The sequence below is a fragment of the Propithecus coquereli genome, unplaced genomic scaffold, assembly GCF_000956105.1.
Source record: "Propithecus coquereli isolate 6110/MARCELLA unplaced genomic scaffold, Pcoq_1.0 Scaffold94, whole genome shotgun sequence".
Taxonomy (NCBI): Eukaryota; Metazoa; Chordata; class Mammalia; order Primates; family Indriidae; genus Propithecus; species Propithecus coquereli.
The window spans coordinates 274,290-287,986 of NW_012155729.1; the positions used below are offsets into that span (position 1 = coordinate 274,290).

At 47.9% G+C, this 13,697-nt stretch overlaps 1 protein-coding gene across 1 annotated transcript in view; it reads right to left on the bottom strand.

Moving 5' to 3' along the window:
* The window catches only part of DIP2C (DIP2 disco-interacting protein 2 homolog C (Drosophila)), a 114,409-nt gene that overhangs the window by 90,165 nt on the left and 10,547 nt on the right, over positions 1-13,697 (bottom strand). The window contains exons 3-4 of the mRNA XM_012664942.1: positions 13,418-13,528; positions 5,054-5,179 (exon numbers count right to left, since the gene is read on the bottom strand). Coding sequence (XP_012520396.1) covers positions 5,054-5,126 — 73 coding nt within the window. The 5' untranslated portion in view covers positions 5,127-5,179; positions 13,418-13,528. The remainder of the gene's footprint in view (positions 1-5,053; positions 5,180-13,417; positions 13,529-13,697) is intronic.

The following is a 13,697-nucleotide window of genomic DNA, read 5'->3' on the forward strand; positions in this document are numbered from 1 at the left end:
AATCCGCCCGCCTCAGCCTCCCAGAGTGCTAGGATTACAGGCGTGAGCCACCGCGCCCGGCCCCGGCGTTCCTCCCTTTTCACAGAGCTGACTTCTCACCTGGCATCGCTCGCGACTGACCCGAAGGACACGCTTGCGCGTTTGCGGCACAGCTCTGCTGGTGACACTTGCGGCTCTCGTTTCTGTGTCATCTCAGCCACGTTTATGTGAGTTCGCGGCGATGTCTTCCCACTGCCTTCTGGCCTCTCCTGTATCTTCCTAAAGTCACTCGTCATTTGAATGGTTGTTCTCCCGCAATCATGTCTTTTCTCCCGATTACTTTCTAGATTTCCTCTTAATCTTTGGATTTCAGCACTTAGACTACTATGAAATTAGGTGAGACCTTTTTTATATTTGTTCTGCCTGGCGGGGGGGTCACTGAACTTCTGGAGTCTGGAAGCCGGTGTTTTACGTCAATCTGAGACATTTTCGATTCGTTTCTTCAAATGGTCTTTCTGTTCTTTTCTCATTCTTTTCTTTCTCGTATTACAAGCGTATGAACCTCGTACCACGGATGCTTGAGGTTCTGTTAATTTTTCTTTAATTTTTGTTTCTCTCTTCTTCGGTTTGGTCAATTTCTCCTGGTCTCTCAAATTCACAGACTCTCTCTTCCTTCTCCAACCTGACGTTAAGCTCATCCGGAGAGTTCATTTTAGTATTGGAATTTTCAGTTCTAGAGTTTACATTGTCTTTTTTTAAAAAAAGATTTTTGGAGAGCAGTTCAGGTCCAGACAAGAGAAAGGTACAGTGGGGTCTCCTGTAACACCTGCCCCCATCCTCGACGTCTCCGCCAGAGCAGTGCGTGTGATACAGCTGATGAGCCTACACCAAAATGTCATCACCCCCAAAGTCCCTGCACAGTTTATACTAAGGCTCACTCTGGTTTGTACCATCTGGGAAAATGCACAACCACGCATCCCTACTAGTACAGCACCGCAGAGTATAAACTAGAAACCCTCCGTGCTCCACCTGTTCAACACTCTCTCCCCCAACCCCTGGAAACCACTGATCTTTCTACTATCTTCATAGTTTTACCTTTTTCTCTCTTTTTCTTTCTTTTAAAGAGACAGGGTCTCCGTCACCCAGGCTGGAGTGCAGTGGCGTCATCACAGCTCACCGCAGCCTCCAACTCCCGGGCTCAAGTGATCCTCCTGCCTCAGCCTCCTGAGTAGCTGGGACTACAGGTGCCACCATGCCCAGCTACTTTTTTTATTTTTATAGAACTGGGGTCTCATATGTTGCCAAGGCTGATCTCGATCTCCTGGCCTTAAGCCATCCTCCCACCGCCTCAGCCTCCCGAAGCACCAGAGTCACAGGCGTGAGCTGCCCGGCCTTCGTCACTTTCAAAAGACAATTTTGCAGAGTGCAGGACTTAGGTTGGTGATTTTTCTCCTCCATCAACACTTTAAATATTCCACTCCACTTTCTTCCTGCATTCACAGTTTGAGGAGTTGAATGTAATTCTTATCTTTGGTCCCTGTAACTTGAATGATTTTTCCTCCAGCTTCTGCCAAGATTTTTTTAACTTTGATGCTCTGAACTTTGATAACGATATGCCCAGGTGTAGTGTTTTCCTTTGTTGCTTTTTGGTTTTGTCTTGTCTTCTCCATTTATCCTGCCTGGTGTTCTCCGAGCTTCCTGGATCTGTGGGGTTCGGTGTCTGACGTTCATTTGTGGAAATTCTCAGTCGTCATTGTTTTAAATCTTTCTTCTGTTCCTCTCGCCCTTTCTTCTCCTTCTGGGATTCTCATCGCGCGTACGTTACGCTGAGCTGTCCCCCAGTTCTTGGATGTTCTGCTCTTTTCAGCAGTGCTGTCTTTGACCTTCAGGGTGAAGTTAGAGTTGGATGTGTCCCTCCCCCAGGCCAGGTGGGCACAGATAAGACCCCAACAGGTCAGTCTCTAGTCAATCCATCCTCCTGAAGGCAGACCCTGATACGGGGGCCCTGGCAGGGGTCAAACGGTCCTGTGTCCCCTTCCCCTGCCAGAAGCACAGGGACTTTTCTCTGACATTTATTAATGCTTTGGGAACCTGGTTGAGCTCGTGGAGGCAAATCCCATGGGGACCCCGTGTGACCAAGCCTGGCTGCCATGTGGCTCTCAGACACGTTGGCGCCCAGCATGCGGCTCTTGTCCATCACAGTTGGGGTTTTCCGGTCCCAGCACTGGTCCCTCGGGGACGTCCGGTTTCCATGGACTTTCTGCTCCGGTTTGCTGTGACCCCGTGTCCACCTGTCTCTCCCTCCAATTTTGGGGATAGCACTTTGCTCTGTGACTGCACTTTTCTCACAAATCTAAGAAGAACTGTTGATTTTTCCAGTTTGTTCAGCTTTTTACGTGTTATCAGGTTGGAGTGGTGACTGCCAGGCTCCTCAACACGCAGAACCTGAACCTCCCTTATGTCCATCACTAAAAAAATATTTTTCCCTTTCTCTGCTCAGCTCACGTATTAACTTTTTTAGTTCTTGGAGGTATTTCAACTGATTCCTTGAACAAATATTCATAATGGCGGATTTGAAAACCCTGTCTTCTGCCATATCCAACACCTAGGACAGTCCCACGTACGGTGTGACACCTGCCAGAGGACCTGCATGTCATGGGCTCACCCCCTAGGTTCTCTAAGGACGGCGGCCTCCTCTTTCCACGCGGTTTTGCAGCTGCTCAGAGTGGCCGCACTAGCTGGTGCCAGTTATTTCAGTATGGCTAGAAGCAGAAGTCTTAGCTGTTCTTGCAATTCTACAACTACAGGAAAGTTTCACCAGTCGGAGACTAGCATTACAACCTTCCCGATTAGATTTTTTCTAGAAACTGTAAACGTCAGGAGCATTTTCTCAAGAGCAACGGGCAGGAGAGGAGTTCTAACAACCGCTCCCAGCAACCAAGGAGGACGGACAGAGAACGAAGCTAAGATTCCGTTCGAGCGTGGTGTGAACACGCAGACGACCACCAAGCACAGGACAGTCTGTGAACAAAAACTTTCGTGACGACGGCAGTGACATTTATGATCCCACAAAACTGTCCCATGACACCACTAGGACTCTTGATGAACGTTTACAAAATGTATTAAATGGTTTGCATGAAAATACTAGTCGACTAATTAAATGCAAATGTCTCATCACAATAACATTGCCAATGATGTTCTTTTACATTTTGCAAGACATTTGTATAACAAGCTTTGCTTTTTACCACATATGATCCAATAACATTCCCCGGTGGACGGACTCAACACGCGAGATACGCTCACACGTGAGTAACCGCGCTGCTTCTTGCATGTTAAACTCATCACTTCTCTTGTAAAACGGGCAGAAAAATGCCTGTTTCCCCAAATACTGCCTAGTTCCAAGATCTTGTTAAAAATATTTTAAGCGGGTTGTTATCCTTGTAAGCCCATTTTGTTTGTTACACAAAAAAAACAAATAAAAGTATTTTACCATGTTATAAATTTTGTCAAATTATAACCATGAACTAAACAGGGTTAAGTGTATCATTTTTAAATAGTCTCAAATTATGTTCTGTGGCTTAACATAAAGAAAGGAGGGAGGCTAAGCCCATTAGCAGAAAGGACTCCTTTGCCTACGAGAACAGTGTATTCTTGAGATGAAGAACATTTATCTATAAATAAAAAAAAGTAACAAAAAACCAAAAGCACACACTGTTCAAGTTCTGTTCTATAAAGCTGAGTACTTTCACTTTCAAAGGCACATAAAGGTGAACGCCAAGGAGTTGTGTGAAATATTTCTACACACTTGGTCACAGCTGATACGAGGTGCGTCCATTGCTCCACTGCTGGCCAACACTCTACGATGAACTTAAAAATATAAAAATACCCCAAAAAATGTTGTACGAGTCCAATATTCTTTCTATTTTTTAAAGACAGCATCTTACTCTGCCACCCAGACTGGAGAGCAGTGGGGCGATCACAGCTCACTGCAGCCTCGAGCTCCTGGGCTCAAGCCATCTCCTGCCTCAGCCTCCCGAGTAGCTGGGACTACAGATACTCACCACCACAGCCCGCTAATTTTTCTATTTTTTGTACAGATGGGATCTCACTATGTTGCCCAGGCTGGTCTTGAACTCCTGGGCTCAAGCGATCCTTGCAACAATCTGACATGAATGTCAGAACCAAAATCACAGGACAAAACGTCAAGTAGGTGCCATCCTGCTTGTTTCCAAGAGATACCTGGATAATTCAACTCCCTGCTTCACTGTGGTTTTGAAGACCATGAGATATAGTTTATAACTACTTAGATGGAGTATAACAAAGGATGTGGGTAGTTATGCAAAATTCAAGGTTAAATAAAAGCTGCATCACTTAATGGAAATATAAATCATTTAGATTTATTCAATCATTTAGATCAGGGGTTGGCAGGTCTTGGACCAAATCCGGTCTGCTGCCTGTTTTTGTCAATACAGTTTTACTGGTACATGGTCACACCCATTCACTGATATTGCCCATAGCTGCTTCCAAGCTACGACAGCAGAGTTGAGTAGTTGTGATAGAGACCTATCACCTACGGATACCAAAATACTATCTAGCACTTTACAGGCAAAGTTTGGCAACCCTGATTCAAGTAACTGCCTAAATTGACCAATTGACTTTTGCGCTTAAGCAATGCAACAATGTAGCACATTTATATGATAAAGACTTGAGAATATGTATATACCAGTCTAAGCAGAAGGTCTAATTTTGATCAGAACTAAAGAGGCACAAACTCTTCTCTTTTCCATATGAAGAATTAAATGAATAAAACTTCATAAGATTTTAAAAGTGTCTATCGTATGTTTGAATCCTGATGAGTTTAAAATATGCATTTAGACAGATACACCCATAGTAATGTTAACTCTCCTTTACAATTTATGTTAATTTATGTACTGTTTTGGACGTCTGGTTCACAAAATCTGAATTATAGCACCGTTATTTTGAAAGCTAAAAACCCGACTGCTGGGCCAGTGGTCACTTAACACGGTGACCAACTGTCACGTGCAAGAAGCAGACGCCGGAGCCCGCCGCTCACCTGGAGGAGTGTAGGCGTCCATCGAGGTCTGCACGACCAGCGACCTGCGTTTGGACGGCATGGGCACCGCCATCTTCCTCTCCTTGTGTTTGGCAAGGGCGGCCTGGACGGCTTCCGTGTGGACGTCTGCAACAGAGAGAGCCGTCACCGCCCCGCCTGGCCGGGCTCCCGAGGCCCCGCGTCCGTCCTGTGCCCGGGCCTGGTTCTTCTCCTCCGGTAACTCACCCGCGGGTGGGCAGGGACAGAGGAGGAGTTTGAGCCTGTGAGTTGGAAAAGCTCCTGGGAGAAGACATTAAAATTCATCCACAGATAATTCATTCAATTATTTGTTTTATTACCGCAGAATCTATGTAAATAATCAAACACTGGCTACAAACAGCTCTGTGACTTTTCCTGGGGGAATAGACCTCGGTCTTTGGAGATTTCCTTACAAATCACGTTTAAAAGCCTCACACCGCCCCCCCCCCCCCGTTGTGCTGCTGAGGGAAGTGAGTGCGCCTCACACACTTGGTGACCAGCAACGGCCCCAGCGCACCGCGCACTCGGTTACGGGCTGGGCACCGTGTTGGGCACCTCACGGCTATCAGCGTGCTGACCGCACGCCCACTCCATAAGGAGGTTCCTGGGGCTGGGACATGGTGGTGAGGTGGACACAGTGCCCTTGCTGACAGACAGGAGACAGGTAACTGACGATCAAAGCGGGTGGAGAATCAGAACAAGACAGAACAGGGAGGGACAGTGCGAGCGAAGACCAGGGAGGGGGTCGGGGACCAGGCTGCACAGCCCGGCCCTCCGTGGGACGCGATCTGATTTCAGTTTGGTGGGGTCAGAGAAGACCAGCAGGGAACCAGCCAAGGCCAGACAACCCTCCAGACATTCTGACAACCCTGAGGCTGCGCTCGTTCTACTCCCACCTCGCGAACGAGGAAACAGAGTCCTACACCCGGTGAGCGGCACTGCTGGGATTTGAACCCAGCCGCGACTGCTCCCGGGGCCTCCTGACGCCTCTCCTGAGCCTGTAGATGCCCAGATCCTCCAGGAAGCCGTGGACGTTCAGAGCAGGGCTCGGCCAGCCGCAGCCTGTGGCCAAATCCAGCCCCCGTCTCCTTTTGCAAATGTCTGTTGGGACATAGTCGCACCGTCCACGCACATGGAGTCACGGAGCGGAGCTCGGGGCCATGGTTGTGGCCGCGCCAGCCCCGAAAGCTGGAAACACATTTGCTCTCTCCCCCTCCCCACAATACTATAATCCCAAATCCACACCCAAATGGGGTCAACCGTCCCAGCAACTTCCTTTGTCTCCCTGTGACCTGACCCAGGGTCATGGGCTGCATCTGCCTATCATCGTACTTCTACTCTCCATGAATCCGGAACAGTTTCTCGGCTTCCGTGTTCTCCAAAATTGGAAATATTAAAAAATATGGCCGTTATTCTGTGGCTTTTCTTTCAATTGGGGTTTTTTGACATTTCCCTAGTGATTATACTCAGATTACGCAGCTTAGCAGGGACACTGCAGAAGTCTGTCCTCTGGGGTGAGGGTCACTTTGATCACCTGAAGTGGCATCTGTCAAATTCCTCCAAAGTGCAAAGGCTACGTCTCCCCCCGCAATTAACAAGTAATTTGGCTAGCACTTGGGGAGGCCAAGGCAGGAGGATTGCTCGAGGTCAGGAGTTGAAGACCAGCCTGAGCAAGAGCAAGACCCCGTCTCTACTAAAAATAGAAAGAAATTAGCTGGACAACTAAAAATATATAGAAAAAACTAGCCGGGCATGGTGGCGCATGCCTGTAGTCCCAGCTACTCGGGAGGCTGAGGCAGGAGGATCGCTTGAGCCCAGGAGTTGGAGGTTGCTGTGAGCTGGGCTGACACCACAGCACTCTAGCCCGGGTGACAGAGTGAGACTCTGTCTCAAAAAAAAAAAAAAAAGTAATTTGGGAGGAGACACGTTGATGCCACCCACACGTTCTGCTTTTCGATCGTTCACCTGCAAGTTTTAGCATCACTAGTGATTTCCTGACTCTACCATTCCTTCTAATTCACCAAATACTCTACATTTGTTTAAAAAAAAAAATGAGTATTTTCCCTTCTACTCGTTCATTTACATATATCAATATGTACCCATGAGGTCAAATTTAATGGCTATAATTCCTGACAGTTGCTTTTCATTTGCTGCACGGAGGCAGCCCCTCACCTGGCCAGTGTCCCCTCGGCAGGTCCCCCACGCGAGAACACTTTCTCACCATCTCCAATACACAACATCCCAGACTATCCTGTGCTCTCCCCGTCCCAGCCCTGCAGTCAGCAGACCCAGCTCCTCGTGGGACAACACCACACGGAAAGCAAGATCTGGGCACCAGCCATGCGGACCCAGGACCCAAATCCCAAAGGGGACCCCCTGGTCCTTTCTCTTCATGAGTCTATGTTGACTCAAGTCAAAAGTCTGAATAAAGTCATTGAACAGATAAAAATTCTTAATATGCTGAGTAGAAAATCCACTTTCCTTTTGGTTTCTTTACATAGATTGCAACTTGTTTCACTCTGGAAAAACTAGCGTCCTGTAGTGTAACAAGCGATGGATGTTTGGGGATAAAAATGCAAAGAATCAGAACTTCAGCCCCCAGAGAAAAGGGGTAGCATAAAAATTCACCCTTTACGTTCGACGTTGTTACAGCTGTCATGAGTATTCTAGAACACTGTGCGCACCTACGGGTTTAAACCTTAAGAGAAGCTCACGTGTCCCCTGCCCTCCTCTCCTGAAGTCGTAAAATCACAATCCGATTCCCGGAGCTCCTGTCACTCGCACAGTTCATGACGTCATAGGACTGATGACGTGCATGCGGACTGTGAGGGGGCAGCCGCCCCACCTCATAGTGACAGTGGACCACAGTGGGGACTGCTTGGCTTCATGACGGCAGAGCAGTGGCGACTGTAGGTTCTGGAGCAGGACAGCACGAGTTCAAATCCCGGTTCCTGAGTGTGACCATGGGCAAGCTACTTAACCTGCCTGTGCCTCAGTTTCCCTGGGTACAAATTGGGAATAACGAACAGCTGTCCGGGGGTAGGTGTGACGGTCAAATGACTCAACACAGCAAGGCTCAGGGCAGAGTCCTACACGTGTTCGGTCTGGTGATGGTGCGGTTCAGCTCTGCTGCAGATCTGTGGGTTACCGACACAGGACGCTGAAATCTCCCGCTGTGACAGTGGGCTGGTTTCTCTCTCATTGGTGTTTCGTGGGTTCTTGAATTAACATATTTTGGTGCTTGTTTCTGGGTACGTATGTGCCAAGGATTGTTATGTCTTCTGGGGAAATGACCCCTTTCTCGTTATGTACAACCCTCCTAATCCCCAGCAACTTTTCTTGCTCTGAAGTTGTCTCTGCTGGAATGACTATAGCTATTCCTCCTGTCTTCTGATGGGTGTTACAATGTTACTTTCTTATCCCTTCACTTTAATCCATCCATGGCTGCATTAAAAGGGTTTGCTGTAGACAGCATATAATTGGGTACTGTTTTTTATTCACTCTCAAAGTCTGTGTCTTTGAATTGGTGCTTAGATCACTGAGGTGTAAAGTGATTGATATTTGGATCAATGGCTAGATATTTGTTACTGGTTTCTATTTGTTGTCATTGTTCTTTCACCTTCTGCTCTTTTTCTGCCTTTTCTAGTTGTATTGAGCACTTTGTACGATCCCATTTTCTTCTCTCTTACTGCATCAATTATACTTCATTTTAAGCTGTTTCCAGTGGTTGTCCGGGAGGAGGCAATTTGCGTTTATCACTAATCCAGGTCCGCTTTCGAATTGCACAGCACCAGCACACAGGCAGGGCCAGGCTTCGTAGCGTGCTCCCAGCACCACCTCCTGCCATCACTGCACTAATCCCTGTTGCCCTGCAACCACCCACTTCACTGCTACGATATTCCAACAAACTTAAAGACTCTATCTTACCCTCCTTTAGTCCTTCTCTCCCTCCTTCCTTTCTCTACTCGGACCTGAGTTTCCGACCTGCCCACGTCCAGTACTGGTGGCCCATCGGAGGCATTCTTCCTCCTCCCACAGTGTCTCTGCTTCTGGCACTGCGCGGACCCCCTGGTTTCCCAATCACACCGTCCACCCCCAATTTCAGGGCCGCAGTTTGCCCTACAACCTCAATTCTTTGGTGGTTCTAGGAAAAGTGGTTATTTTTAGTTTCTTCAGCTTTTTTCTTGAGAGGACAAGTGTGATGACTTTCCAGCTCCTGACGTGCTGGGCTGGAACCTGGAAATCTAGGCATTCTATTTCATTTTATTCTCTTCATTATCGTCTGAATTCTCCTTTCTGCGGACTTAATCTTTCTTTTCTAAAATCTTAAGTCAAATGCCTGTTTCTTCAGTTTCCAGCATCTCTTCTTACCTATTTTAGACTACGAATTTATTTCTAAGTACTGTTTTCACTGCATCTCATCAATTTCGATTCACTGTGTTTTGTTTTGTTTTTTTTTTTTTTTACCTGCAATACAATAGCTTCTTAACCTGTTCCTGCTTTCAGACAAGAACCTGACCCAATCAACCAATCTATCCCATGCATCTCTGCTACGTTGATGTTTCTAACATTTTCTATTTAAATGATGAGGCACAGATATCATGATTAAATTCCCTTTCTTTAGCCTAAGACAAACAGACCTTCAAACCCTGTCTTTGGCCTCAGTCCCACAGCCCCGGCCCAGAGCAGCATGAGCGCCAGAATCAGTGCTGGGCCGGCGGGGGTCACACTGCGCCGTCTGGCGTGGCAGCCGCTTGCCTGAAATTGGCTGGTGCAGCAGAAGGACAATTTCAACATTTTATTTAATCTTAACTAATTTAAATGTAAAAGGTCCCATGTGGTCACTGGCCACCGTTTTGGACGGCGCAGCTCTACACAGACGGGGCCTGTCGCCTGCGGTAGGGACGCTGAGCTGGCTGCACGGCCTGATCCGGCTGTACTGAGCACTCTTCTCTCCCGGCCCATCACACTCTAAATGAAGAGAGAAATAGCATTATCACACTGGAACCCACGATGGAAAAGCAGAGTTGTTCAGAGAGAACACAGGTCACAGAGCAGGCACCTCGTTAAAATCAGTAAATCCAAATCCAAGTTGACTCGAGAAAGACACACCTTCTCAATCTAGAAAATTAAACTTGAGCACTGAGGAAGAACTTGCTACAGGGTAAGTCCACCAGCAAGGACAACACCTTCTGTATCTCTGTCTCACCTACAGCACAGAGTGCCCGGGACATAAGCCGTCTGCACATCTGTTGAATGATTGGATACCAGGATACAAGTCTATTCCCAGAAATTGACATCGCCACGATTCATACTTTAAATTCTACCATCAGCACAAAACCAGCGTAAGGGATGGGCTCAGGGGCAGGAGTTTCTAGTTCACATTAAAAAAATGACACAAAAAATCTTATGACAATGATTCTCAAACTCTCTGCCCCAAAGAACAATTTAAACACCTAAAACTTGCCCCCAAATTAAATAGCTTTTGCCAATGGGGTTAATATTTTGATATCTGTAGTATTTGAAAGTAAACTGAAAAAACTTTTAAAACACAGCACTTCACAATCACAATCCACCAGCTGTCAGGACACCGCATGTCACGCAGCCTCGCGACTCGTGGAGGGTAGGAATGGAAAAGGCAGATCTGACAGTGCTACTCTGCAAGCAGTTTGGCCTCACAGATGCTTCTGGAAGGTCTCAGGATCCCACAGGGGTCCCTGGACTCTGTCTGAGGTTCGTTGTCCTAGAGGGACGCAGGCATGCGGCACGTTCTAGCCCAGCGACAGCAAGGCTGAGACTGAGCTCCCGATCACCCAGGCAGCTACTGCTGTCTGTGCACACGTGCAAAGTGTAAGAAATGCTTTTTACAACCGTTTCTATGCTCATAAAAAGACAAACAATTCTAACCATATTAGGAAACAGTAGGCTGCATGTGAATTTTAATATTCTTCCTTGTCACAGGCAGCCTTGGTTGGAATGAAGGCAACACAAATCGCAAGGTTTTCTCTTCTGGGGCTATTGGTTGGAAAGGGTGTTAAAAAAAAAAACTAGAATTTAAGCTCTAATTTAGACTTTATCAAGCAAAGGCAATAAAATGTCCTGAAATAGAGTCTGATGCATCACTGTTCATTCATTCACTTCCCAAATCAAACTGACACTCCAAAAGGAAGCTATTTAAAAAGAAGAAAGGTGCATAGTATCATAAAGAATTCTAAGAGCTCATTACAGCGTGAGGTCGTAGGTTTAGAAATGAAATGGAAAAATACAGCCAGGAGAGACTAAATCAGAGACTACAGGGCTGACAAGACTGACTGTTAATTAGGCCAATAATCTAAGAGACAACAGACGTATTTCTCGGCCGATAGAACCAAGTGGTCCTGCTGCAAGATGAAGGGTCGCAGTTCCAGTGAGAGACTCCTGAGGATGGCAAACTTTCCTCGTGAAGGTCTTCAGTCTTCCAAGTTGGCCCAGGAGAAAAAAGAACCAGAAAATTCTGAAATATGTACACCGGCAATAGACTAAAATGAGCTCATCGCACCTCACAGCTCATTTTTAAAACGACATGTGAGGATACACTCTGAGAAAATCAACTATAGTTTATCAGTTTGTAACAATTCTCACGGTATCGTCCGCACAGTAACTGAATAGCCGCGGCAAACCCACCATCTTTCCCGCAAACAGGAACCCGGCTCTGTGGCGGCAGAGAAGTGGGTGCAGAGGCGGGGACCATCACCTGCTCAGGTGTAACACTCAGACATCCGGGAGTCACCCTGGACTCCCTCTCACGCCCCGTCAACTCGGCCCTGAGGTCCTGCCGTCACCCCCTTCTAAACACATCTCAAACCCCTCTGGTCCTGGCTCATCTCCAGACACACACCAATCTCGGGTCCTTCGGGCTCCTCCACGTCTAATCCACACCCCACAATGCTCCGGGGAAGCATCTCCAAACCCTAAACCGGCTCCCACCGTGCCTCTGCCGCAGCTCTCCAGGGGCACCTACAACCACAGGGTGACGTCCGAATTCCCAGCACGATGCCCAAGACACTTGGTGATCCAGCCCTTCCCAGCTGCTTTCTTGCCCCTCCCCAAGTGTGTTTTGTTCTCTCTTCCTCCTTCCTTGAAAAAACAGGAGCCAATATTTTAGGTGCTCAGCCTACACAAACGAACAAAGACCCTGCCTTTGGGGACCTTACCTTCTTCTGGGAGGAGATAAGTAGGTAGGCAGGTGACTGACAGATGAAAAGACAGATGACAGATGATGGATGGAAGATACAGGTGGATAAACGGACGCGTGCCCGTTAGCTGGGCAGGTAAGTAGGTGGCGGATGGATGGAAGATACAGGTAAACAGACGGTCAGCCCAAAGTAGGGACACGGCTGACGCACAGACACGTAGACAGACAGACAAAGAGCCAGGTGGTGACAACCGCGGCGGGTACCATGGACCAGAAGCAGAACGTGCTGAGGCAGAACAACATTTCACAGCTTTACTTGGGTGGCTGGAGAACTCCACACAGAGAGAGTACTCAGAACAGGATGACACCTTAATCTCAGCCTCAGTTTCCCCTTCTGACACATGAGACAACAGCAGCCACTTCACCTGCTTATCATAAAAACGGAATGAGAGAACGCCTGTGAAGAGCACTTTGAAAGACACAGAGTGACATGCCAATATTGTAGCACAAGCCACCGTCACCACCAGTTCACATGTGCCCCGAACCGGAGCCCCAGCAACAACCACAAAATTTACGGGTAATTTGCTTTTAAAAATTGCAAGTAGGGAAGCAGTGAGAATCAATTTTAATCTACATATTGGGAAAAGACTCTCAAAAAACTAATTAAAATATTACTTTTCTGTTGCTAAATTCAGAAACTGAAGCCGGCCAACCCCCGGTGACGGCTGCACCACCGAGGGTCCCGGGCAGCACCTCAGAGGCAGCTCGAAAACACAAAGGGAAAATCAACACGGCCAGGTGAAAGTTTAAGGATTTTCTTTTTGGAAAACTGTGCTTAAAAAGAAGTCACTGTAGACAAAAAAGGAAAAAAATGTATACTAGCAACCAAGATCATAAAAAATAAAATCAATTGTTTAATAGTAACACCTAAAAAAATGAGCAAAATTCAGCTCCCGAGAGATTATTACCTTTTTAATGATGAAATTCTAAACAGTGGACGACACAGTTCACGGCAGGTCACCGTGCCCCGAGAGGGCACGCCTGTGTACGAGGCGGGCGCTGTTTGTGCAAAGTCCAGCGTACGGCACCTCTGCGCCCACGGCTGCGGGTCACGCGCCCGCCACGCGGCAGACAGGAGCATCGCGCTGGCCTCACCCCAGCCCCCGCCTTACCTGACCGGTAGCGCTCATCTCGGGAGCCTGAGGACCGCCGGCGGTGGTAGCGAGAGGAAGAGGAAGGCGTAACGGGCGCCCGGCGCTCTTGAGGCAAAGCTTGGTCCACCCCTGGGAGTGAGAGAGAACAGCAGAGTGAGGGGGAGGCTGCACCCAGACGCGGGGGTCCCTCGGGAAGACACAGCCCTGACTCACTGCACTCCCCGGCAAGGTGGCAGGGGGGGCAGGCGCCCCAGCCCATGAGCGGGAGGGGAGTCTGACAACGTGGGACGGCCATGCC